Source organism: Tasmannia lanceolata, unplaced genomic scaffold (genome assembly GCF_043159265.1).
Source record: "Tasmannia lanceolata isolate RefF3 unplaced genomic scaffold, GAP_Taslan_0.1 ptg000015l, whole genome shotgun sequence".
Lineage (NCBI taxonomy): Eukaryota > Viridiplantae > Streptophyta > Magnoliopsida > Canellales > Winteraceae > Tasmannia > Tasmannia lanceolata.
The window spans coordinates 35,028,639-35,053,558 of NW_027518692.1; the positions used below are offsets into that span (position 1 = coordinate 35,028,639).

Here is a 24,920-nt window from a genome sequence, read left to right on the forward strand (position 1 = left end):
AGTGGGGCAACCATGTTTTGATAGGGTGGGGCCCATTATTTTACATGCCTGCATAGCATAGGCCACGAATGCTAGTATAAATAAATATTTATATTTAGAAAGCCTCCATATAGTGATAAATTCACCCTTTTATTTTCTTGAGCCACCCCCCATCCTAGTGGTTTTATAACTAGGGAAAGATGTAACAAAAATACTAAAGAAGGGCGGACGATTTTCACAAAAGCAATTTGAAAGCCACTTCTTTTTCAAGAGGTGCCACCTCATAGGATGATCGACCATATATTAGTATGCTCAAATACCCCACTAATTAGAATTGAAGAGTGAGAATCCACAATAATACAACTCATTTTCTATAAGCGCTATAATACAAATTAATTTCCACCTTAATCATAGAAAATAATAATTTAAAAACTTGTAAATTAATGATACTACTAGCCAAATAGCTCTATAGATCGGAGGGTTACGATCATCCTATGAAGATGAAAATGGGGCCCATTTCATAGGAACAAATGAACAGTTTGGATCATCCTATGAAATGTTTAAAAATACAGGACTTCACGTGACGCGCCGTATAACCCTATAAGATGACCAACATATCATCATATTTCATCTATGGGCCACTTAAAACTATCTAAAAATAGTTTGGTATCGTAATAACATAAGCTTTGAAATACATGAAGTTAAAGCCTAATCTAAATGCCACCCTCTGAGTGTCCTACAAAGGGAAAAGCATGATCAGTAGGGTCATTTGGAGTACAATGTCATGAAGCCTAAAGAGTTGAATAAAAGGGATCCGCTCTAAAGCATCCTAATGATCTGATGAACACAAAAAAAAATTTGACAGAGAACATCTCGCAATTAGACAATTTCACGCACATATATATAAGAGATAACCTAAGTTACTTATCATAAAGAAAACCAAACCCATCATCTTCTTGCATTCATTACATGATCTAAGTGTTGGGACAATCTGGTATGATTAATGATCAAATGATGGAGATGCAAACAGTTGAAGTAAGAAACACAGAGGATTAGAAACATGGGAGGTCGGCAAGGCAAGCAGAGGCTCTCTCATGCAGGTGGCTACCAGGAAATAAGTCCCAAGGGAACAATGCTTGATGAAGGAGGACTCTTTGCAAACACCAATATAATTTGATTTTAGTCCACTATTTCTTTCTCGCCTCCATGTCTGCAACTAGTTCTTTTGAATAATGAAATGCCTCTTGACAATAAAAAAAGTATCTTTTGAAGGGAAATACTATTTCACAAAAAGAAGTGTCTATTTGCTAAAACTCATTTTTCTATTTTAAAAAATAAAATATTTTGAAAATATCCAACACGAATACACAAGCCGAAATTAAAAACCCTTGTGATATGATGTACAGACCAAATCTTCAACTTCTAATTCTTATTCAATTATCATCTCTATCCTTATTAGGAATAAGGATTTTTTTTTTTATGTTTACTAACCAACAGGATAAATCATGTTTGCTAACAGAGTGAATCAGTAAATAACATTAGCTTCATATTTGCTAATAGAGTAAAATATATTTTCTAACAAGGTTAAATGTATTTGCTAATCAGAAGAAACACTTCAATGCTAAAAGAGAAAAAGAAATTTGGGCAATTTTGCAATCTTGGTTACCCTGCATGGATGAGTACCCACCACTGTTTGGCCAATGGTCACACAGAGGGGCTGTTCACTATGAAGGCGCCAAACCAGGGTTTATTTCATTTTTGGATAAGCTCTATCCCCCGCTCGCATCAAGAACAACCCGAATGGTAAGGGCTATAAAAGCAGGGTAATCAATCCAAGGGTTAATTTGAGATAAAATTATCCAAGCAGGTCAAACAATGCATGGAATAGCTTATCCAAGGATTTCTATCTCCATGGACAATAGCCCAAAATGCCACTCTCAAAAAGAGGATGCTGACATCCAGGGATAGATATCACAATCCACCTTCTCTGTGAGTTTCAAGCCGAAACATCAAAGAAGATCGACCCCTTCCCCTTTTGTTTTTCATATCTCTTCCCTCGGAATAGCTTACTATCCCCATGGAGAATAGCCCCAAAGGCCCTGCTCAAAAAGAGGATTTCTATCCCCATGGAGAATAGCCCAAAGGCCCTACTCGAAAAGAGGATATGACATCCAGCAAAGATATCACAATCCACATTTTCTATCAGTTTCAAGCCGAACGGCATGTTGCCGCCACTTCAGGGAAGGTTTCTGGGCATCTTATCCCCCACCTGGGAGGGCTGTCTGTTTCCACAGAAAAATAAATAAATAAAAATTGATGAATAAATTCCGATTATTATACCATGTTTGCATACTAAAATAAATAAAATTGTCAATGTAATTAGAGGAAAAGTGCCTAGGATAAATGTCGAAAGCCTCGCTCCCCAAATATATAAACAAAAGGATCACACTCTTTGCCATTGCCTCGCTTTGCCTGCTTGAAAGTTGTATGCATTTGGTTTCACTCCACACGCCAAACGCTCAAATGCACCTGACTGATTTAAAAAAAGAAATTAGGAAAAACTTGAAAACTTACGCCATGTTTGCCAGCCATGTTAATATTTTCCATGGAATATTAATTTATCCAGTGGTGAGAGATGGGCATAGAGGGTGGGGGAGGGGGAGAATTGGCTGAAAACACAGGAAAAAGAAAAACTCTACTCAAAATGGATTTGTTTTCCTATTTTTCAGCCACTTTGGACCATCACCGGGCTCCTGTTTTCTCCCACTCTCTCTAAAACTCTCTCACTACTCGTTAAACTAATATTCCATGGAAAAGAATTTCATGGTTGTCAAACATGGCCTTAAACAGAGATATTATCCGCCAAGGAACTGGATTCAATAAAGAATATGCAAGAAGGCGTATGCGAACAAAAACTCACAGTCGTTCTGCGCTCGCTGCCCTCTTTATCTCCTTCACTCTCTCATCCTCTCCCTCTGAGATGAGTGAGGCCTTTAATCTGAAGTACCCAGAGCCGCTGTTTTACAAAACGGGCATATATTCTTCTGCATTAGCCATTGTTTAATACAGGCGGCATGGAAGTCATGGCCGCAGTCCAGCTTTCCAAGCTCGTCCCCTTCGACATATTCCTCCTGGGAAACATATTGTACGAAAAATGGGCATAGGTTTCAAAATGGTTAGAGTAAAAAACATCAAGAAGCGAACATATTCCTCCGGGAAAACAGATTGTACGAAAAATGGGCTTAGATTTGAAAATGGTGAGAATATAAAACATCAAGCAGCGAAAATATTCGAGCGACTTACTTGACAAATACAGCATGGTTCAACCTCTGGTGGTGCTTCTACTGCAATTGGCACATACTTACCCTGTTTCAGGCACTTCAGAACAGTTTCTTCATTCAATCCCGTGCTTACGTTTCCTATTTGTTCTTCCAGTGCCAATAATTCCTGAAAATTCAATCATCAAGAATGCTCAATACGTATGAATCTTTCATAGCACAACCATGTGATGGCTTCTTGTCCTTACCTCCATAGTACCGAATATTTGTCTCTGGAATTTCTCGGGAGGAGTGTATCTCGGTATATTTTAATTTTTTTTGTTATTTTCGGGTTTATATCAGGAAAATTGGGGAAACAAAACATTTATAAACACAATAATTTAAGGAAAAAGAAATAGGACAACAAACAATAATGTGAATTTATCGAGATTTTTTGGGGATATTTTTGTGCTAAAAATAAAACATGAAGATATCTCGGTATTTTTCAGAATCTTGGTAAATTTTTGGGATTTTTTCATTTTATCAAAAAATAAAATGCAGAATATCATGACATTTTCAAAAATAAAGGAGATATTTCTGACTATGCTTACCTCATAAGACATATTATCAACATCAAGCCGCATGTCTCTATGCCGGTCATGTCCGTCAGCGGTCCCAACAAATACTGACCGGTCAAGGATCAGAATATCCTGGCAAAACACCATCAGGACATAGGATTTCAGATGTGGATATATTTCCAGAACATGGAGTTTGATGTTAGTATGTCATTAGTTTCGCACTTATGATTCAAGTAAACAATAAATAAAATAGATTTGATTGGGTTAAATAGATGAGTTCTATACAGAACATAATAAGTTAAATAACTAAAGTACTAAGGCTATTCATATAAAGCAAGAAATAAAATATATAGGCTGGCTATAAGCGAGGGGCATGCAAAACATAGACGTTGAAATAACTAACCTCAAATCTTAAATTCTCTCCTCTGCGGATGAGATCCAATGCATTCCGTACCTGCTGTAGAAGAGGAAACTGAATTGTAAGCGCAAAAAGACCTCCAGAGTAACAAGAGTGCTAAACAAACAAAAAAAAATTAAAAAAATTGAAAAGATCAAATGTCAACATTGCAAACTTGAAATGGCAGGATACTAAACAATAAATTAAAATAGCTCAACAATTCAACTCAACTGAGCCTTTGTCCCAAACTAGTTGGGGTAGGCTAATGAATCCTTTAGAAAATTTTCATGAAGAAGGTGAAAGGATCTACGCTGCTAAAATGACTAGTGAATTAAAATAGCTATGATTTGCAAATATGCCGTGCAAATAGAACAAACAACTCAAAAGAATTAAGAGAAAAGTGTAAATTCATACCAAAATGCATTTGTGTAACTACTACATTTTCTCAGAAGATATGAATTAGAAGAACAAACTGTCAAACCCTCAACATTCTGATCTTCCAATAGAGCATTGTGCAACATGGCCTTCAGGACAATGGGCAGTATGATTAGTGTGTGCTCACTCATGGTATGTAATGTAAAATGGAATTAGCATTTGAATAAGTGTGATAATGAGCAGCTCTGCCTTCTGCTAAAATATATTGAACTTCATTAGAAACTATTCATGAAAGTCAGCTACATATCGAAACTCAAGTCTCACTAAACTTGTCTTCCTAAGTGATGAATTCGTTCGAGCCATGAGAGGGAGTTGGTCATTTGTCCAAGAGGCACTCATCCCTATTCAAGTAGATCAGTTGGTTGTTTCTCGTGGGTTTAGGCTCTCTGCCATCTCTTGATGAGGTGTTTTCCTGTGTACAGAGATCTATAAGGACAGATGGGTCTGGTGATTCCCCTGATGATCATTATGCGCTTGTTTCTCAGTTGGGAGCCGATCGTATTGGTAGTGGTGGACAACCTGGCTGTGGTTGAGGCCGTTGTGGCCATGGAGGTAGTCGCGATTCAGGAGGAGGCCGAGGCAGTGTTGGTAGTGGGACTCGCTTCTGCACGCGCTGCCTTATGGAGGGCCATTCAGTTGACTATTGATACAACTTACATTCAGAGTTACGGCCTTCCCATTATGCCAACCATGCCTTAGCAGGTGTGCCTGAGAGCTCAGCACTGCTTTCATCTGGTCAAGTCGAGAAAAATGATTCTATGATGGTGTGCTGAGATTCAAATGATGAGTTTATGCACATGCGAGACAAAGGCAAGCAACCAACATTCTAGGTCCTGGCTCATTGATTCAGGAGCCTCCAATCATATGACTGGTAAATCCAACATTCTTTCTTCTTTTCAGTCATACTCGTCACTAAGTCATAGCGTTACTTTAGCTGATGGGGCTGCATCCCCTGTTTCAAGGGCTGGTGTAGTCTCTCGTCACTCGGGCCTCATTTGTCTTCTGTTCTTTGTGTCCCGAAGTTCCCTTTTAATTTGCTCTCTGTTAGTCAGTTGACCAAATATCTAAACTATTATGTCTCCTTTTTCCCTTACTGTGTTTTTCAGGATCTGAAGACTGGGAGGAAGATTGGTTCGGGTAATGAGATAGATGGCCTTTATTATCTTGATCAGGGTAGTGATGGTACAACATTACGGAGTATTGTTGACTCATTTTATTGGCACTGCCGTTTGGGCCACCCCTCAGCTGAGAAGCTTCAAAAGACTGATTTCGTGTCTAGTCCAGTTCAGTCTTTTCAATGCGAGTTATGTGAGTTAACATCATCGTGTATATTTTTCCTATAGAGATGTTAATCGTGTTTCTCGTCCGTTTGAGTTAGTACTCTAATGTATGGGGTCCTTGCGTACCGATAATGCCAGAGATTATTTCTCTCTGTGTAATGGATTCCAGGACTTCTTGGATTCTCATGGCATCCTTCATTAGTCTTCTTGTCCCTATACCTCCCAGCAAAATGGTGTAGCTGAGAGAAAAATCAAATATCTTTTTGATATGGCTCGGACCATTATGATTCAGAAGAAAGTTCCCAGACTTTATTGGGGTGATGATGTTCTCACAGCGTGCTTCTTAGGGAAAAGTCTCCCTTCTTCTGTCTAAGTTGATCGGACTGCACTCTCTGTGTTATACCCTTCTAGTAATCTGTTTTCCTTGATACCACGAGTCTTTGGTTGTAAGTTAGCCCCTGGCGTTGACAAGTTAGATAAGTGCTACAGCCTCTCTTAAGGAGGACATCCATTTCAACTGATGTTACTTTCTTCGAGTCTACTACTTATTTTTCTGACTGTGACTGACTTTGTATGTGACTCTGGACTTCCTCTTCCTCTTCCGTTGGTTCCTTTAGATGCTCCCACTTCTAAGCTGCATGTTTACACTCGTGGCTCTCGTCGGATTGTGTAGCCTACTCTGAAACATCTTCTCCACCCGACTATTTGACTCTCCAGTCTGACAAATCATCTTTAGGTAACCAGCTAACAAACGCTACTTCTAGTTCTGTTCTTCCTAATTCTCCAATTGCTTTGCGTACTCATTCCAGCACATCCTTTTTCTCATTTTGTTTCTTATGACCGTATCTCACCCTGCTATCGTTCATTTCTACATAGACTGTCTTCTATTACTGTGCCTAAGTCTGTTACGATTGCTTAAGCTCATCCTGGTTGGTGTGCTGCCATGGATTCTCTCCACTCAAATGGCACTTGGGAATTGGTCTCTCTTCCTTCTGGTGCAGGCTGTCGTTGGGTGTTCATGATTAAGTATCTGCCTTATGGGACAGTCGAGAGCACCTGAAGGAGCGGCTTGTTGTGAAGGGATACACTCATACTTTTGGTGTGGACTATACTGAAACTTTTTCTCCTGTGGCAGAAATATAACCGGTTGGAGTTCTCATTTCTTTAGCTGTCAACCGGGGTTGGCCATTATATCAGTTGGATGTCAAAAATGCATTTTTGAATGGTGATCTTACTAAGGAGGCGTATATGGGGCAACCTCCTGGTTATGTTGCTCAAGGGAGATACGATCATCATTGTGTTGTTTTCGTAAAGCTATTTATGGGCTGAAACAATCTCCTCGAGCATGGTTTGGGAGATTCAGTGAGATAGTTTTGAGCTTCGGTATGAAGCAATGTGCAGTTGATCACTCCGTCTTTAGTTACCAGTCTCATACCGATACATTTTCTTGATAGTGTATGTGGACGATATTGTCATTACCGGGAATGACATGATAGGCATACAAAAACTAAAACTTTCCTTCAGAAAAAATTTTGCACCAAAGACCTAGGTCATCTTCGGTACTTCCTTGGGATTGAGAAAGCTTATTCTCTTGGTGGACTTTCATTGTCCTAGAAAAAATATTTGCTAGACATATTAGAAGAGACAGGTGCCTTATGCTCTGTTTGGATGCCGGGTTTTTTTTTTACCTGGGATTTATGTGGGTAAAGGTAGGAGACAAAAGAGGGGACAAGCATTAATTAGAGAAAGATATTATGATGAGTGGAGAGAGAGGGTAGAGAGAGAAAGAGAGAACACCATTTTCAAGAGAAGATTTTGCTGATGTCAGCAAGAAAAAGCTGATGTGACCACTAAAACTTTACCCACATAAATCCTGGGAACAAAAAAAACCTAGCATCCAAACAGAGCATTAGGGGTGAAACATGCTGCCATGCCTATGGACCCAAATGTAAATCTCTACCCAGATTAGGGAGAGATATTAGAAGATCATGACAGATACAGAAGACTAGTTGGAAAATTAATCTACTTGACTATCACTTGTCCTGATATTTCCTTTGCGGTAGGCTTGGTCTGTCAATTCATGAGCTCACCACGCACTTCTCATTGGGCTGCAGAGATTCAGATAATAAAGTACTTGAAGAGTGCCCCAGCGAAATCTATCATTGTCTCCAGTATTGTTATATATATTTTTTGAACGGCAGTCCACTTCATCGTCTCCTCTCCAGTATTGTTATATTGTGACAATAAAGCTGAAGTCCACATTGCCTCACCTCCAGTATTGCATGAGTGAACTAAACACATTGAAGTGGACTGCCACTTTATTCGTCAGAAGTTTAGAAAATGTGACATGCGACTGTGTTTACCGGATCAGGAGAGCTAGCCAATGTGTTTACCAAACCATTAGGAAAGACAAAGTTGAATGATATTTGTAACAAGCTGGGAATGTATGACATATACAGTCCAGGTCATGGGGAGTGCTGGATTTATCAGATTATACTGAGGGTATATTGGTCATTTCACGGGTATAACCCTAACTATGTACTCTCTCTCTCTCTCTCTCTCTCTCTCTCTCTCTCTCTCTCTCTCTCTCTCTCTCTCTCGCCAAGTCAACAGATACAATTGCCCATTCATTAGTATTTTTTTGTAGCACTAGTAGCCAAATATAGAGGTGGAGTGGCAATATCAGGGCCATGTCATTTTGGGCACCTTTTGATATGTGTGTGTGAGTAGTGCGAGAGAGAAACAGAGAAAACAAACGGGGGGTACAAAGAATTTGCAATGCCCCAAAATAATGTGCATAAGTTGAGATGGGTTTTGATATATGAGAAAATAAAACTCTTCGGTGCAGAAAATCTAAGCAAGTTTAGCAGATTCAATTTCTTAGGAAATTTCATGATTTATCAAACCAAGCATCATGTTTCAAAAAAAAAAATCACAATGGATAAATCAGATAGAAATCATACAAGTCAATTACCAGTGTAACGGCAACAATTATTTCAGGAACAAACCTCAGTTGATAGCCTCCTCCTCGCTACTGGGGCTGGCAGACTACGCAATGACGAGGGAACTCCCGGTACACCATCACCTTGTCTATCCATTGAGAACTCTGGCCTATATGGAGGATGCCCCTGATTGCCAGGATGACTAACTCCAGATGGAAGAACCATCATCTGTGAGGAAGTGGAAGCAACTGAACGCAGTAGAGGAAAAGCATTGCTCTGAGCTGGAGACTCAGTTCCAGTAGTTGGAAACATGGACCGTCGAACAACCTCTGGTAACCTGCGCGGATGCTGGCCTGGAGGACCTGGATTAGGTACCCAGGTAGAACCCAGTGAAGGACGGAATACAGAACTAGAGCCAATACGAGAAGAAGAAGCAATGTTTTCAGGTACACTTATATTCCTGTTGACCTGACTCCATTGTATTGGATCTTGCGTCAAATTTCTCATCGCAGTTGCCGGCACATACATTGGATGCTCCGAGACGCTTCTCGGCATGCTTCTCAAGTTTGGTTCCTCTCGTAAAGCAGACAGTCTTTCTCCTACAATGACAGGAGAATTTGAAGAAGTAATATTTGGCACAAGAGAATGGTGTGGATTAGGACCCCCAAAATATGGGTAAGGGTTCTCAGTACATCCAGGAAAATTAGGAATATGTGGCACAAGAGAATGGTGTTGAGGATAACTTGGAATGTTTGTTGTTGACCTCAAATCCAAGGACCGATGAAATGAGAGAAGCTGAGAAGGAGAATAAACAGGTGGCCAAACATCAGAACGCCTAACAGCATTTCCTGGGGGCTGTAGATTAAGTGTGGCAGAATCTTGTTGATGTGGAGGATTAATCCTCATTCGAAAATTCCTGTGCAAATTTTCTGCATTCCCAGCTGTACTACTTGAACCGTGATGATAGTCAGAAGTCATTCCTGCCCCATTGACACCAAATCTTGTGTTTAACTGCCCTTCATTGACACCAGAAAGATGCCCTGCAGGACTAGATATACTTGAACTGCTAGCAGCATCATGCTGTGCAGGAATGCCATGCCATACACTGTTCTCAGCTATACTTGAACTTCCACCTAAAGAGGGCTGCCCAGAAACTTCCTCAACGGCCTTCCTTTTGCAGGATAAACGCTGACCATCCGGTGAACAACCAAGTCTACCATCTCCATTTTCAGCAGAATAATCAACAGTTCCAGAGGCAGTCACAAGAGGGACAGTAGAACCACTAGCAGATGGAATCTGCTCAGTTTCTGATCCCATGACCTGGCCATCATTCCCAACAAATCCTGAATTGAGGTTCCGACTCTGAGGAATATCATCAGAATTAGAGTTTTGTAATAGCAATGGTTCATTCGCAGCTTGATTGCTATCAATGTTTATATTCTCACTTTCCAAGGAAACAATGTTGGCTTCATCATTGCCGGGCTGGCTTGATGTGTGATCACCAGAGCTTGATCCACCAAGATTCCAGTTATTCAAGTTCCCACTATCATGATTAACAGCATTCACATATGAAATATTTGTATCAGGAGAGAGAGGATAATCTACTAAACCCCGTCCGTCTACTGGATTTAGCAGGTTATTCCAATAGAGTTCCAGATCCATGTCAGCGTTATTTGAGGTAGACCCAAATTCAAATGTCTCCGGTAAGGACTGAACCGTACTCCTTTGCCCTTGCATCAGGGCTAGTATGTTTTCCCCTTGAAAACTGCATAAAAGGTAGTAGTGGGTCATGTATAACACTTCTTCTGTAGAAATCTAATTATGCAAACTGTGAAAAAGGAATAGTTGAGAAGCTCAGGAGGGTAGCACACAACACATAAACCAAAACCAAAACCAAAACATAGATGTAAAATGCTATGCAATTTGGAAACAGAGTATTTATGAGAAACCATAAGCCCCCAGGTAGGCAGGAAACAGGAAGGGAATTAGAAGGATTAGAAGCATATCTTTAGAAGTATACAAAAGAATGTGAACTTTAAAAATAAAAAATATGTTGGAGAACAACTGAACAAAAGAATGTGCTATTTATAAATGTGAAGCAGAAATCACAGGATGAAAATACTTGCAGGCTCACAGCTTTTTCAAACTTCAATTTTCAGGATTGAATATAAAATGCTCAAGTCACATGCGAGAATTTAGGTCATCCTGAACTAGAACTCATGTCCTCCATCAGTCCAAAGAAGTAAATAACAAATACATCAAAAACAATATCACGTCGGGTGCATGGAATGACGCCAAACACATGATATGCCATCACACTCCCTGATTAATCTGTAGTGATTTGCTTTTTGGCAACAACTTGCTGTGATCCATCCATAATGGTAAGCTTGCGGAATGCATATTCGAGAGTCATATACGGGAAAACCCATCTTGCAAATTTGTCAAAATTGTTTCCCTTGTTGATTTTCACATCTTCTTTGTTGGTTGAGATGTAAGGGTGTTCTTTATACAGATCTTTCAAAGCTTTTAAACCCACGACTTCTGCATATAGGAGCCCAAAGGAGTCATAAGCTGAACCGATGTATCTGCCACTAGATTATGAGAAGCAGACTTGTGTTTGAGCACGCAGAAGGTGAAGAGAGAATGGTACAAGACAGACAGAGAGGCCGCCAGAGAGATAGCATGACAGAGGCAAGGCATCGAAGAAGATATTACAGAAACCGCGTTGAAGGTAGCAAAGGAAAACCCGGACTTGTGGATCTCATCAAGCTTGGAGAGAGAGAGAGAGAGAAGGGGTTTCGGAGAATGGAGTTCGAGTTTTCGGAGTCCCTCGCGATGGAGAAATGCAGAATCGAAATTCCGGAAGTCAAGGAGGCCGAGAGATCCAAAGGAGCACAAAGGAGAAGAGATTAGAAAGGTTGCTAGCAGAAGAAAGGAGGGGAAGCTGGGAGATTGGAGGTGTTCCCGGTGCCATTTTATCAATTTCAGAAGACAGCTGGAGTGCCTGACGTGCTGGAAGATATGGACCGGATTCAACACCAACATCCCAGTGTCAAGGGCTAGCCAAAGAAGAGAAGATACCCTTGGTGAAGCTAAAAGGATTCAACTAGAACAGGATCATGATGGAACAGAAGAAATAGGGGAGCCAATAGAGCCTCTACTTCAAGAAGAGGAGCTACCTAGAGCTCCAGAAGATATTTGGGTAGACCAGATAAGAATACATCCCTGTTTTGGTGTTGAAAGTAGCATTTGGGGAAAACTAAAATCATAAATCCTTGGGGATGTACACGGGATACATCGTTGGCTGAAAAACCCTTGTTCGGCCCTAGGACGGATTGTCGCACACCGAATTGCGCGGGAGAAATAGTTATAACCCCCCCCCCCCCCCCCCCCCTTCGGTAGCAAATTCCGGCCAATGTAAGGAGTGGATCGAGGCGAGAGATAGTCCATTCTGCGAGATGGAGGAGTGGCACCAGAAGTTTAACAGAACGCTAAAAGATTAGTGGTGATCGGTGGAGGGTGTCCCACCTCAAGCTTCATTGGTAGAAAATTTCCAGAAGACTGGATGTCGAGTTGGTAGAATACTCGCCACAGATGGGTCGTGCGAATCAGGAAGCAGGTATGGGGAAGCTAAGGTTCTACTAATGAATTCTTCAGATGCGCCGGAATGCATTAAGATGCCGATTTCCATCGACAAGACAGTCTATTGAACGTTAGTGAAGAGATTAGAGAGCCCTCATAATCTTTCAAACATTCGGGAGTCCGAGATTCGAGTTCGCATGCCTCGTGTGCAGGAATCGGAAATCGGGAATACAATGGCGAGGTGGAGAAGATGATGGCGCAGGATAGTCCTGTGGCGCAAGTTAGCAATGATGTTGAATTGCTAACTTGCTCTAATTCTAACCCTTTGGTAGCATCACACGTGGAAAGCCTTCTCGAAGACAGTGTGGCGCAGGAGGGAGGTAGCGTGCTGGTTACATTGCAACGCATCTCGAGGAGGTCGCGGATAGCTATGTCACAAATATCTCCGATATTTTCAAACTATAGTGTTTTTATCGCGAGATTTTGATAAACGACAAAATCCCGAACTAATCCTCAGATTTTAAAAATATAGCGATATTTTCATTTTAATCATAAAAACATCCCGATAATATCACAATATTATACCGATATTTTTATGATATTTTTATTTTATATTTTTTTCTTAAATTTAATATTTTTTATATATTTTAAATAATTTTATTTTTACCGTTTATTTCCTGATATAAACCAGAAAAAAATAATAAAAAATAATATATCCAGAGCTTTACCCCTGCCAAGAAATTCCTGAGAACGACATTTGTGACATAGGCGGATAGCTCAAAGCATGCATATCGAGATACGTGTCCCTTAGAGATGTTCTTAGCTCGGCCTACTGGAAAATGGGCTGACTCTAGATTTGTTTATTGGGGCTTTCTTGAAGGGTTTGAGGCAGGCCCACTTCGAAAACCAATATACCCATCCCTCGAGCCCATTATCCCCTTTAATTTCTTTTTCCCCGTCGACTCCAAAAGCTAGTTTGGGGCTCTCTCGCACGAGTACGAATCAAGCAAGTAACAGAAGGTCATTGGTTGGATCACGATATACAAAATCGTCTGAGATCATAAAATCTCTCAATTTTCTGGATATAGAGGTCCATAACCCTCCTTTCTTTGAGTCCATCAGCGAATTCAGAGGTTTTCTCGAGGAGCCTGCATATCAGAAAGTCAGGGTTGCGATGGCTTCGAAAGAGGGGCCTAGATATGAGTTCTCGGATTATTCAGAAAATTCCCTCAGATCATCCCGAGAACTGTCGAAGGGTTGGGTCGAAGCATCTCAGATCTCAGAAAGTCAGGGTACGAGTTCTCGGAATATGCAGAAAATTCCCTCAGATCATCCCGAGAGTTGTCGCAGAGGGGCGGCTGGAAGCATCTTATTGCCCACGAATCACCTCAGACGGCAAAGTGGGTGGATTCAAGCGCTCACCAGAAGCTATATCACCGACAGATTCTTCCTCCGCCAGGTATTTTGAATTTGTCAAATAATGGTTCTCTTGGATTTTGTGCTCCCTTGTCTGAAATGCAGTTACAGTTAGAGGCACTCCTCCATTATCATCTGAGTTAAGAAGTGAGTCGGTAGATTATCCAGATCCTTATCCCCCCCCCCCCCCGCCGCCAGAAAAAAAAAAAAAAAAAAAAAAACCCTCAGGTAATCCAGGCTTTCAGTTTAGCCCTGGAGGATGTTGGAGTCAGGAAAGCGAGAAGCACTGATCTGAGTTATACGGAATCCATGGAAGCAAACCTGCTAGCAGTAATACCACATCGGGAGGAAGAAATCTTGCCCATAACATGGCAAGGTGCAAGGGAGGAGATTGTGGAAATATTTGTCACTCACTCACTACGAGTAAAAGGTTGGGGCTATCATGCATAGGTTTTGAAGAAAACTTACGGGCTTTATTTAGGAAAGCCGAGGAAAGGGAATTCAGCAATCGGGACACAGCAGATTCACAGGCCTTGGAGTCAACAAGAAGAACACTTCGAGAATTAGCTCAGTTAAAATCCCGAATTAATTATGACGTGTGCAGACTTGTGTTTAAGCACAAAAACCAAGTAGGCATGAAGTGCTCGGCAAAAGCAGTTTTTTTCTAACATGAAGAGCTTGGCTAACCTTGACCTTGGATGCTCCAAAATCTGGATTGACGGCGACTATTATCAATATCAATTGACTATACAATTCTCTGGCAGTTAATCCAATTGAGAACGATTTTCTTATGCGCTTTTCTATTTCTTTTTTTACGTTTTTACTTTCTTTGTTTTTTGGCTACCTTTAGGGGCCGTTTGGACACGCAGATTTTAGAAACTAGGTTTTGGGTTGAAAACAGTGTAAAAGAGAGTTCATGATCAAGCTGCTGCATGCTGTGCTGACAGCGTTTCTTGGATTTTAAGTAAGAAAACCAGGTTTTAGAAATCTCTCCTGCATCCTAAGATTTCTAAAACCTGGAAACATGGAGTGATCTGCTACTCTCTTGCTGCTAGAAAGAAGGGCAAGAAATCAAAAAATGACGGCTGGTCTCTTTCTTTTCTCGTTTCCCATGTACAATTTTGAGGAAATCCAGGTTTCTAAAATCCGACAAACGGCCCCTTAGCTTTGGTATTTCGTTTGTGTTCTCGCTTCTGAATTAATAAATTGTAAGTTCTAAGAGAGAGAGAGAGAGAGAGAGAGGGGGGGGGGGTTTGGGTAAGCTGGAATCGAACCTCCGACCTGTAGGTTCAAGAAAAAAAACTTTAACTACATACTTCTTCATCTTCTTCTTAAAATTAATCAATTAAAAAATTAACAACGGCGATAAATAAATATCTATGATTTGATAAACAATTGAAGATTAAAAAACAAGATAGGATAAAATGAAAAAGAAATAGGAAAAAAAAGGAAATAGAAGATACAAAAGAAAGTTCGATAGAATTTTCATAAAAAAAAAAAAAAAAAGTTCGTTAGATGTGTCAAGGATAATAAAAAAGTAAAACTATTGAAAGAAACTCTGATTCATATGGCCTAATCGATTATATGGACTGACTCCCTAGTCACCCCTGAACGTGCAAGAGCATCGGCCTCAGAATTAGCTGATCACCAAACATGAGTCAGCTCGACTCTATGACCCTCTAAAATGTTCTCTATCTCCTCTATGGCATCTGTAAATCTCCACGGCTATATAGTGTCGTCTCTCAACCACTTAATCACATTGAGAGTCTCCCTAATCATTTGATCTAACTGTGAATGCTCCAAAAGCTTAACTCCGCATAGATACTTCATGGCTACCAATACTTTCTTCCACATAGATACTTCTTCCACCTCTTCTTCCACAAATACTTCTTTTCAAACCTTTTAAACACCAGCTACCATAATGTTTTTCGTGGCTACCAACACAACGATTGAAACCCAACCCAACTACTACCAAATATCCCTAAAATCTCTATTGGGTCACAAAGTTTACCCTTTGCCTCAACGCCACCTCAAAACACCATAGGATTGCCTTCAAGTTAAATGCATACTCCAAAATTTCATTGCAAAAAGGTAAAATATCAACCGCAAACAGTAAGTGGAAACCTGCAGCTTAGACTCATCTACTTTTGAATCATTAATGAGCCTTCACAAACCTACTATGAGGCTCTACCAATAAAGCGAATAGAAGAGAGGTTAGAGGATCACTTTGCCTTAATTATATTGATCCCTTAAAAGAAACCATTGAGGGAAACATCTACTAGTATGGAGAACCATGCCATTAACATGCGCTCCCTCATCCAACTCCTCCATTTACCACCAAAGATCATTCCGCCTAACAAGTAACTTACAAATTGTTGATCATATGATTTCTCCATGTTTTTTTACAAACAAAGCATGCATGCATGAGCAATAGAGAAGAAATAACAAACAACACTCCAACAAGAATACTACCTTTACAGCTTCAATACAATACGAAATCCTACAACTTTCACCCAGCAAACAACCCCATCCCTTCATCACATGTCAACGATGTGATTTAATCTAAGCTACAAATAGAAATAAACTATTAGAGCTAAACTTTTCTCATCGGCAATGACAATCTATATACCGTGTGAACAGAGCATGAATGCATGAGCTATAGTTGCCACCAATAACAAACAACAATCCAACAAGTTTGTTAATGCTACCTTTTCAGCTTCAATACAACACAATACGGAATCGTACAACTTTCACCTGCAAACAACCCCATCACTTCATCAGATTGTCATCAGTGTGATCTAATCTAAGCTACAAACAGAAGAAGAAAAAAACTATTAAAAGCTAAACTTTTCTACGGCAGTGACAACCTAAATGCGGTCCGAACTGAGCATGCATACATGAGCAATAGTACCCACCGGATTCAACTTCAATACAATACAGAATTCAACAACTTTCACCCCTCAACCTGGATGAGCAAAAACCAAACTTCAATCACTATTAAACATGCAAAAAAAACCCCAAATAACAGAAAAAAATCCAACAAGTTTGATAATACTACCTTTTCAACTCTCACCCTCAACCCCAGCCTGAAAAACCAAACTTCAATGGCTGCAAACAACTCCACGACTTCATTAGATGTCATGCGATCAAATATAAGCTACAAAATATGCATGATCAATAGTAGCCACAAGATCAAAGCCACCAAAATCATCAGAACCTAATCATTTACATCTAGAATAAAACAGAAAATTAAAATAAAATAAAAAAATCAAAATGTGCAGCATTCATATTATCCATCCACATATGATATTCAAATGATCCGAGCTATACTCAGGAGATTTCAAGACAATCGGACAGTCATCAGAATTACCTTTCCTTAATCCTTACACAAAATCATCGATGTTGATGATGCTTAGATGCTAAGAAAAGCAAAGCGAGAGAGAAAATCAACAGATCAAAACATCAAACCCTAGAGATTGAGAGAGATACGGGAGAGAGAAAGAGAGAGATTCTGCATGCAGCATATATCTCAAGGACGGAAAAAATGAGAGAAGAAAGTGGGGTTAAAAAGGTAGAAATGAGCAGAGATGGGTACGCATCTGTCATGGGGGTGCATTTACCAATTAGAGATGACAAAATTTAAGTCGAACACCTCCCCTTGCCCGCTAAAATATCGCTCGCCCCCCCCACGCCAAATACCTGCTTGCGTCCTTTCGTTCCCGGCTGTCACTCTGTGTGTTCATCTTCGGCTACCAAGCTTCGCGATTGGACTTACAAATGCCCATCACACGCCATCCTACTTTCATTTCAAAACTATACAGGTGATCTAACGGTTAATCTTGTGGACCACCCAATGTATAAATCTTTGAGTGCACTGTTACCAACACTTGAGCAGTAGGTTTTATAAATGGGAGTTTTTATATGGTGCAAATGGAAGGTTAAAAAACAAGGTGAAGGAAAATAAATAATAAAGGAAAATAGTTTAAGGCCGACGGACGGCCGGGGAGCGAACGGAGAAGGAAGAATATGGATACAAAAATCTTAGGGCGGAGCTCAAATTTTAATATCCCCTCCACCCTCCCTGCGGGACTGCAAACTGACGAGTATCTGGGTAACCGTCGAGAAGGAGATTTTTTTTGTTTATTCTATCTTTTAACCCTCTCCGTGAACGCCTCTCTGCGAAACTAGCAATAATCTAGCTATCCCTAGATTCTCGGTTGTCGGTGCAACATCGCCGTACTGATATGGTCAGTGCAATTAGCGGCACGCTTCTGACATGTACTGGTTGAACCGATCATTAAATGTGCATAGCATGGTACAATAATTAGTATGGGTGTGTTCGAAAAGCTTCTGATTTTCTCCTAACTAAAATTGGTAAAAATGAATTAATGAGAATCTTCGGTGCCAAGAGAATCTTCTCTGGGTAACCGTTGAAAAGGAGATTCTTTTTGTTTATTTTATCTTGTTTTTAACCGTCTCCGTGAACGCCTCTCTGCGAAACTAGCAGTAATCCAGCTATCCCTAGATTCTCGGTTGTCAGTGAAACTGTTATTTGCGCCACTGTACTGATATGGTCGGTGCAATTAGCGGCACGCTCTTTTCATGTACTAGTTGAACCGATCATTAAATGTGCATAGCATGCTACAATAATTAGTATGTGTGTGTTCGGAAAGCTTCTGATTTTCTCCCAGCTAAAATGGGTAGAAATGAATTAATGAAAATCTTCGGTACCTAGAGAATCTTCTCTACGTAACCTTTGAGAAGGAGATTTTTTTTTTTGCTTATTCTATCTTGTTTTTAACCCTCTCCGTGAATGCCTATCTGCAAAACTAGCAATAATCTAGCTATCCCTAGATTCTCGGTTGTCGGTGCAACAGCTATTTGCGTCACCGTACTGATATGGTCTGTGCAATTAATAGCACGCTCTTGACATGTACTAGTTGAACCAATCACTAAATGTGCATAGCATGGTACAATAATTAGTATGGGTGTGTTGGGGAAGCTTCTGATTTTCTCCCAACTAAAATGGGTAGAAATGAATTAATGAGAATCTTCTCTGGGTAACCGTCGAAAAGGAGATTTTTTTTGTTTATTCTATCTTGTTTTTAACCCTCTCTGTGAACGCCTCTTTGCGAAACTAGCAATAATCCAGCTATCCCTAGATTCCCGGTTGTCAGTGAAACAACTATTTGCGCCGCCGTACTGATATGGTCGGTGCAATTAGCGGCACGCTCTTTTCATGTACTAGTTCAACCGATCATTAAATGTGCATAGCGTACAATAATTAGTATGTGTGTTCGGAAAGCTTCTGATTTTCTCCCAGCTAAAATGGGTAGAAATGAATTAATGAGAATCTTCGGTACCCAGAGAATCTTCTCTAGGTAACCGTTGAGAAGGAGATTTTTTTTGTTTATTCTATCTTGTTTTTAACCCTCTCCGTGAATGCCTATCTGCGAAACTAGCAATAATCCAGCTATCCCTAGATTCTCGGATGTCGGTGCAACAGCTATTTGTGCCGCCGTACTAATATGGTCGGTGCAGTTAGCAGCACGTTCTTGACATGTACTAGTTGAACCGACCGATCATTAAATGTGCATAGCATGGTACAATAATTAGTATGGGTGTTTTCGGGAAACTTATGATTTTCTCCCAACTAAAATGGGTAGAAATGAATTAATGAGAATCTTCGGTAGCGAATCTTACTTCCGTGAATAATCTCATAATCTTCGGTAGCGAATATGACTTCCGTGAATAATCTCATTTTTAAGCACATTAAAGGCAAAAGATGGAGAAAAGGCTTTTTTCGGGTAGGAGTTGCTACATAAATTTTTTTATTTTATTTTTTGCTTTTCTCATTCGTTGCAACTAGAAAAGCATGAGAAGCCTTTTTAAAGAATGATTACAAAAAACTGACGAGTCCCTACGTAACTGCTAAGAAGGGATTTTTTATTATTATTATGCATTGTTTTTCACCATCTTCATGATCGCCGCGTGTATGCCAAACCAGCAATAATCCAACTATCCCTGGATTCTCAAATGCACGATGCTGATATGGTCGGTGTAGGTAGTGGGCTCACTCTGGAGTTGTAAGAGTGAGGCTATACTAATTGCGCCAATAATTAGATGTGTGTAACATAGTATGATTTGCAAGTTGGAATAACAATTAATAATATAGAACAATAATTAGTACGAATGTGTTCAGCTAGGCTTTGAATTGTCTCTCGACTAAAATCGGTAGAAACAGATTAATGAGAATCTTCGGAAGCGACTCTGATTTCCCGCGAAGAATCCCATTTTCTAAGCACATAAATTGCAAAAAAAAAGAAGGGAAATGGGCTTGAATGGTAGAAGTTGTTGAACAGATTTTTTTTGCCTCTTCTCATTTATTGTGCCTAAAAATGTGGAGAAAGCATTTTTAAGAATGGTTGCTAAAAACAGTAACTACTGAGAAGGAGGACATTCATTTATTTATCATGCACTATGTTCACCCTCTTCGCAAACGTCGCCTCTATGCAAAACTAGCAATAATCCAACTATCCCTAGATTCTTGAATGCCAGTGCAATAGCCATTGTGTCACCGTACTGATATCATCAGTGTAGTTAGTGGGGCTCACTCTTGACTCCCACTCTTGGCAGAGCTAAGATTCAGTCCCTGGAGACGCTTTCCCATAGAATTGTCAGCACAGGCAATAGATCCAAAATCCCCGCCTCGCCTATAGCAAGTTTTGTTCATGCCGGATCTAGTACCTCAGCAGCCGTTGTGTAAGCTTTGATACTGCTTTCAACCCCCTAGGCATAGTCGGGGTACCATTATCTTTCATTATTGATTGTACCAATCAAGAAAGCAATCAAGTGCGTCCTTTTATACCAATGCTCAATAATGATAAAGAAAAGGAAGAGAATTCCAACTTCATAGCATCAATTCACAATGACTAGAGGAACTTGCAAACGAGATGAGATTGAGAAGGGGAAAGAGCCTGAGGCAACTACCTACTCTTCAGCAAAAAACTTGAAACTTGGAGAAGAGGAGATAGAAGAGCGAGCTAAGAAAGGATGCTCAGTTGACCCAGATTCTTCGGTTGGTTCAGCCCATTATGTCGATCCAACAGCTGTACAGCAGCAACGGGTAGTCGCAGCAACGGGTAGTCGTTCCACAGCCTGCTTCTGCCGCAGGGTCAGAACTAGCCACTTAGTGAGCTCCCCCACCACTACAATAGCAACCTTATCCTCCTCAAATTTTTATGGTAGCGATTCTGTGCTTTTTATGCAAATCGGCAGTTATTCCGCATCCTCCCCTTAATAGGCATACTAATAGGAGGAGGTGATCGACATTGGCAAGAGAAAGTGTTTTCCCTTTCGAGGTACAGGGCAGAAGAAGAATGGAACAACGAGAAAGAAGAGAACAGTTTTAGGAGAAACTAATGCACCTTCCTCAAAGAGGCAGGGAAGTAGCCAATATTTTTATCCAGTCCGTAGGAATCAATAGAAAAGGCATTTCTTGGTAGAGTGAAGAGATCTGCCATTTCTTGAAACCTCTCTTCTGATCTGGCTTCTTCTTGCTTATCATTCAAATCCCATAAGATCATTCTAAGCCATGCGGCTTGACACACAGGCAGCAATGTATTCTTATCAAAACTTGACTGATCTTCATTATAGATGAACATTATCAGTTTTGTGTTAGAGAGATGCATTAGAATCATACAAAAGTTTCTACTAGACAAAAATAAAGCAAAGCCCAAGCATCTCCTGTGTAAGCTGGGAATGGAAAAAAAAGAAGTGAATATTCTGAAATCTGAAGCTGTGCAGAACGGAATCACAGGGAGGGACTCCTCTTCATTATGAAAAAAGTTCTCTCAGGAGCTTTTCTTAGAGATATGCAGAAACGGGCAGAACGGGTCACGTTAAAGAACACCATTCTCCCTATTTTTTAACCTTTTCGTTCTCCACAACATAGAAAAAAACACAGAAATGCTGCCGAGAAAGGTTAACGACCGTAACCCGAGTTGCTTGTCATGATTATAACGAAGCATGAGGTTTTATTGTTCATGAAAACTACATTCGTAGCCGTGCTTGAGAGTTGTATTCATCCATTTAGACTCAGTTAGGCCCTTGGGTAGGAAAACCCGGTGATCCGACATTGTGAAAGAAAAGAAAAGAAAAAAAATAAAAGTCGAGGCAGACCATGAAGACAAGTTTAATTATCCAAAGCTTCGTGTCTAGACATCATCTCTCCATCTAATCTGAGGAGATCCGATGCTGAGGCAGACCTCAGATTGAGACCAAATCGGTATGGTTACTGTCGACTTCTTCGTCATCGTTGGTGTTTATTTTGGAGGTCAATTATCCAAAGCTTAGAGTCTATACATCATCTCTACATCTAATCTGCAGAGATCAGAAGCAATGGAGGCAAGTTCTTAATGTTCTAGCTAGCCCAAGGATGGCACTTTGTTCTGGGTGACGCTCTCTTTAGGCTCCTATCATGCCTGCTTGGCTTTACAATGAAGGACGCTGTGCTCTCTGTACTGCTACCCATCTCTTGGCTGTGGGAGCTCGACTCACCCTTCTCTTTCTCCTGCAACAAAAATTACAGAAGATTAAATTATCTTCTATGGATCAATCATACCTCGATTTTTTACATTAAACCAAATGGAATGCACCATAAGTGTAAATTCTGTACTATGTTGCATGGGTGTGGATATGTGTGTCGGAATCTGACAAGGGTCGACTAACCTAAAAAGAAGAATTCATGGATTCAGATAGTTTTGAATCATTTAGAAATGCCTTCTGCGATGGTCACTAGCAAATGCCTTGTAAATTTGTTGTAGAATTTATTAAAAAGAAGAAGATTAAAGACATCTAGAAGTGTCACAGTGAATCCTAAAGTATTGAAATCCAATAAGTTTCCGACACGAGTACTTAACCGATTCAGAAGAATCCATGTAACATAGATTATGTATTCTTGTCTTCCTAATATCTGGCAGACACAACAGATGAGAATACTAGTATGTCGGGAAAGCGATGAAAAGACAAAATAGTGTGCGTGCGTGCGTGTGTGTATGTGTGTTCATATATAATATATGAGAATTTATATGGTGGCCGACCGTGAAGTCCCGTCAAGGTGGTACATCAAACGTACCTCCCTTGATATTTGATCCAACAGCATCATCTTAAAAAGTGCGCTGTTGTTGGATTAAATATCAAGGGCGGTACCGTTTTGACGGATGGACACCATATAAAAACTCAATATATATATATACAGAGAGAGAGAGAGAGAGAGAGAGAGAGAGAGAGAGAGAGAGAGAGAGAGAGAGAGAGAGAGAGAGAGAGAGAGAGAGAGAGAGAGAGAGAGAGAGAGAGAGAGAAGAGTTCTTGCTAACGTTAGCAGCTAAGTTAAACAAGGGTGGGCCACATTGTTGGGGTGATCCTAAGCATTCATTTGAAAGGCCCCATCATGGATGGGGTGTGTACCAAAAATCAGCTTCATTGGATCATCATAGGATGTCCATTTGTTAGGGTGAAAATTGACAGATACTGTTTGTCCACTAATCTGCCCATTTTTTCACCCTACAAATGGACACCCTAAGATGATCCAATGGAGCTGATTTTTTGTGGACACCAAAAGGCCTTCCAAATGAATGCTTTGGATCCCCCAACAATGTGAGCCCACCTTGTTTTACGCTAACGTTAGCAGGTAAGCTTACATGCTAACGTTAGCAGAAACCCTTTCCTCTGCGATATATTCGGATGTTACACTAACGGAGGTTGGGTTGAGTTAGAATTGGTGATTTGAGGCGGGATTCTTTAACCGGTATATGATTTTATGGGCTGCCTAAAGAGGGTTGGTGGTTACTAGGATCCAAGGTAATGGAATTTGGAGTTTTCCAAACAGTGGGGATATCAGAGTCCATATATGTCTTCCATACCCGCACAGGTAAAAGAAATCAATTCAGAAAAAGAGAGGCAATGATCCAAATTATTGCATATGCACCAAACACTCAGGAGCATGTGCAATCACCATCTGAATACAATTGCCTGAAAGTTGAGCACCAAAGATTGGAGTACAGCTGGAAGTAGAGGATTAACAGTTACAACCTTCAACTCAAGGACTACTTTTCCTCTTACTCAAAAAAATCTAACCAGAGACAATCATTACAGAAAGAAATCCAGCAATTGCCTGAAATCATTCAAGAACGTCAAAGAGTGTGTTTGGATACACACCCAAGTTGCAATTGGGTACAATTTAGACCTTTCAAGATAGTGACTTGTGTGCTGCAAACTAAAAAGGCACAAATTGAAACCTCGAAACTCATAGTAAGGCTCTCAACCTTTTTAAGGGGACCAAAGCCAACTGCCCTAAAACACCATCTGTTATTCATATCGACTTATGTCTAAAGGCTTCCACGCCCAAAAAAATATTACAAGAGAATATGCATCAGGTTCACAATCTTTTCTTCTGTCGCAGAATTGCTAATCTCATGCCTTTAACTACTGTTTTGTCCAAATGCAGGAACCTTTAGCAAGCTTCATAACAGCTGCCTGAAATCAAACAGAGAAGAAAATCATGAAAATCATTGACACTAACTTACAACACAATCCAAGCAATGTAATGTAGGAACCAAAAACTCACATGAAATATGAAACCAATGCTGTCATTGCACTCCAGAAACTTTCTTCCACTGCCTCGCAATACTCATCTTCAAAGAAAATAAAAAAATTACACACTGTTCAAACAAGGAATGCGACCAATGGGATAAAGGACCTAGTAAGAACAATGTTCTATAACAAACGGATTACACACTTTTATCAGTAAGAAAACGTATAACTAACATTTCTAACTGCCAATGGTCCATAACAAATAGGTTACACTTATATCAAGTTAGGGAATATATGAACGAGATTTGGAATGTATTGACAAAAAATAAAAAGCTTGAGGAAGTTACCTCACAAGAAAGCACCTCACGAAGCAATATCTTCATCTTCATCTTCCTCTTGCTCTTCCTCTTGCTCTTCCATTATGTCTTGCACCTCCTCCACCACCACCTCTTACACCTATT

At 40.2% G+C, this 24,920-nt stretch overlaps 2 protein-coding genes across 15 annotated transcripts in view; both read right to left on the reverse strand.

The window, feature by feature from the left end:
• Window positions 1-2,284: 2,284 nt before the first annotated feature.
• Window positions 2,285-17,617, reverse strand: LOC143846843 (putative E3 ubiquitin-protein ligase HIP1). 8 transcript variants are annotated; one of them, XM_077355433.1, is made up of 10 exons: window positions 17,237-17,617; window positions 16,925-16,974; window positions 16,734-16,831; window positions 16,575-16,620; window positions 8,935-10,633; window positions 4,218-4,268; window positions 3,848-3,946; window positions 3,283-3,426; window positions 2,900-3,110; window positions 2,285-2,512 (listed from the first exon to the last, which is right to left on the reverse strand). In XM_077355433.1, the coding sequence occupies exons 3-9, from the start codon at window positions 16,759-16,761 to the stop codon at window positions 2,973-2,975; spliced, it is 2,205 nt and encodes a 734-aa protein (XP_077211548.1). In that variant the 5' UTR covers window positions 16,762-16,831; window positions 16,925-16,974; window positions 17,237-17,617; the 3' UTR covers window positions 2,285-2,512; window positions 2,900-2,972. The 8 variants fall into 8 exon arrangements, with proteins under 8 accessions (XP_077211548.1, XP_077211547.1, XP_077211544.1 ...); XM_077355432.1 differs by having other exon boundaries at window positions 2,285-2,508; window positions 4,218-4,271; window positions 17,237-17,616; XM_077355429.1 differs by having other exon boundaries at window positions 4,218-4,271; window positions 17,237-17,616.
• Window positions 17,618-24,028: 6,411 nt separating this feature from the next.
• LOC143846842 (uncharacterized) overlaps window positions 24,029-24,920 on the reverse strand; it is a 40,412-nt gene continuing 39,520 nt past the window's right edge. For 6 of the 7 annotated variants that reach the window (XM_077355427.1, XM_077355426.1, XM_077355424.1 and 3 more), the window contains 3 exons: window positions 24,807-24,915; window positions 24,494-24,560; window positions 24,029-24,402 (listed from right to left, as the gene is read on the reverse strand). The gene's annotated coding sequence lies outside the window, so the exon portion shown is untranslated. The remainder of the gene's footprint in view (window positions 24,403-24,493; window positions 24,561-24,806; window positions 24,916-24,920) is intronic. The other variant, XM_077355428.1, reaches the window with a different exon arrangement.

What these genes read in the sequence shown, in the direction of transcription:
- LOC143846843 (XM_077355432.1), bottom strand. Translation starts at nt 16,761, where the DNA reads ATGCATGCTCAGTTCGGACCGCATTTAG. An exon ending in TCAGTTCGGACCGCATTTAG is followed by an intron (nt 16,621 to 16,733) that starts GTTGTCACTGCC and finishes GGTTGTTTGCAG; the next exon opens with GTGAAAGTTGTACGATTCCG. An exon ending in GTTGTATTGAAGCTGAAAAG is followed by an intron (nt 10,634 to 16,574) that starts GTAGCATTAACA and finishes CCTTTTATGCAG; the next exon opens with TTTTCAAGGGGAAAACATAC.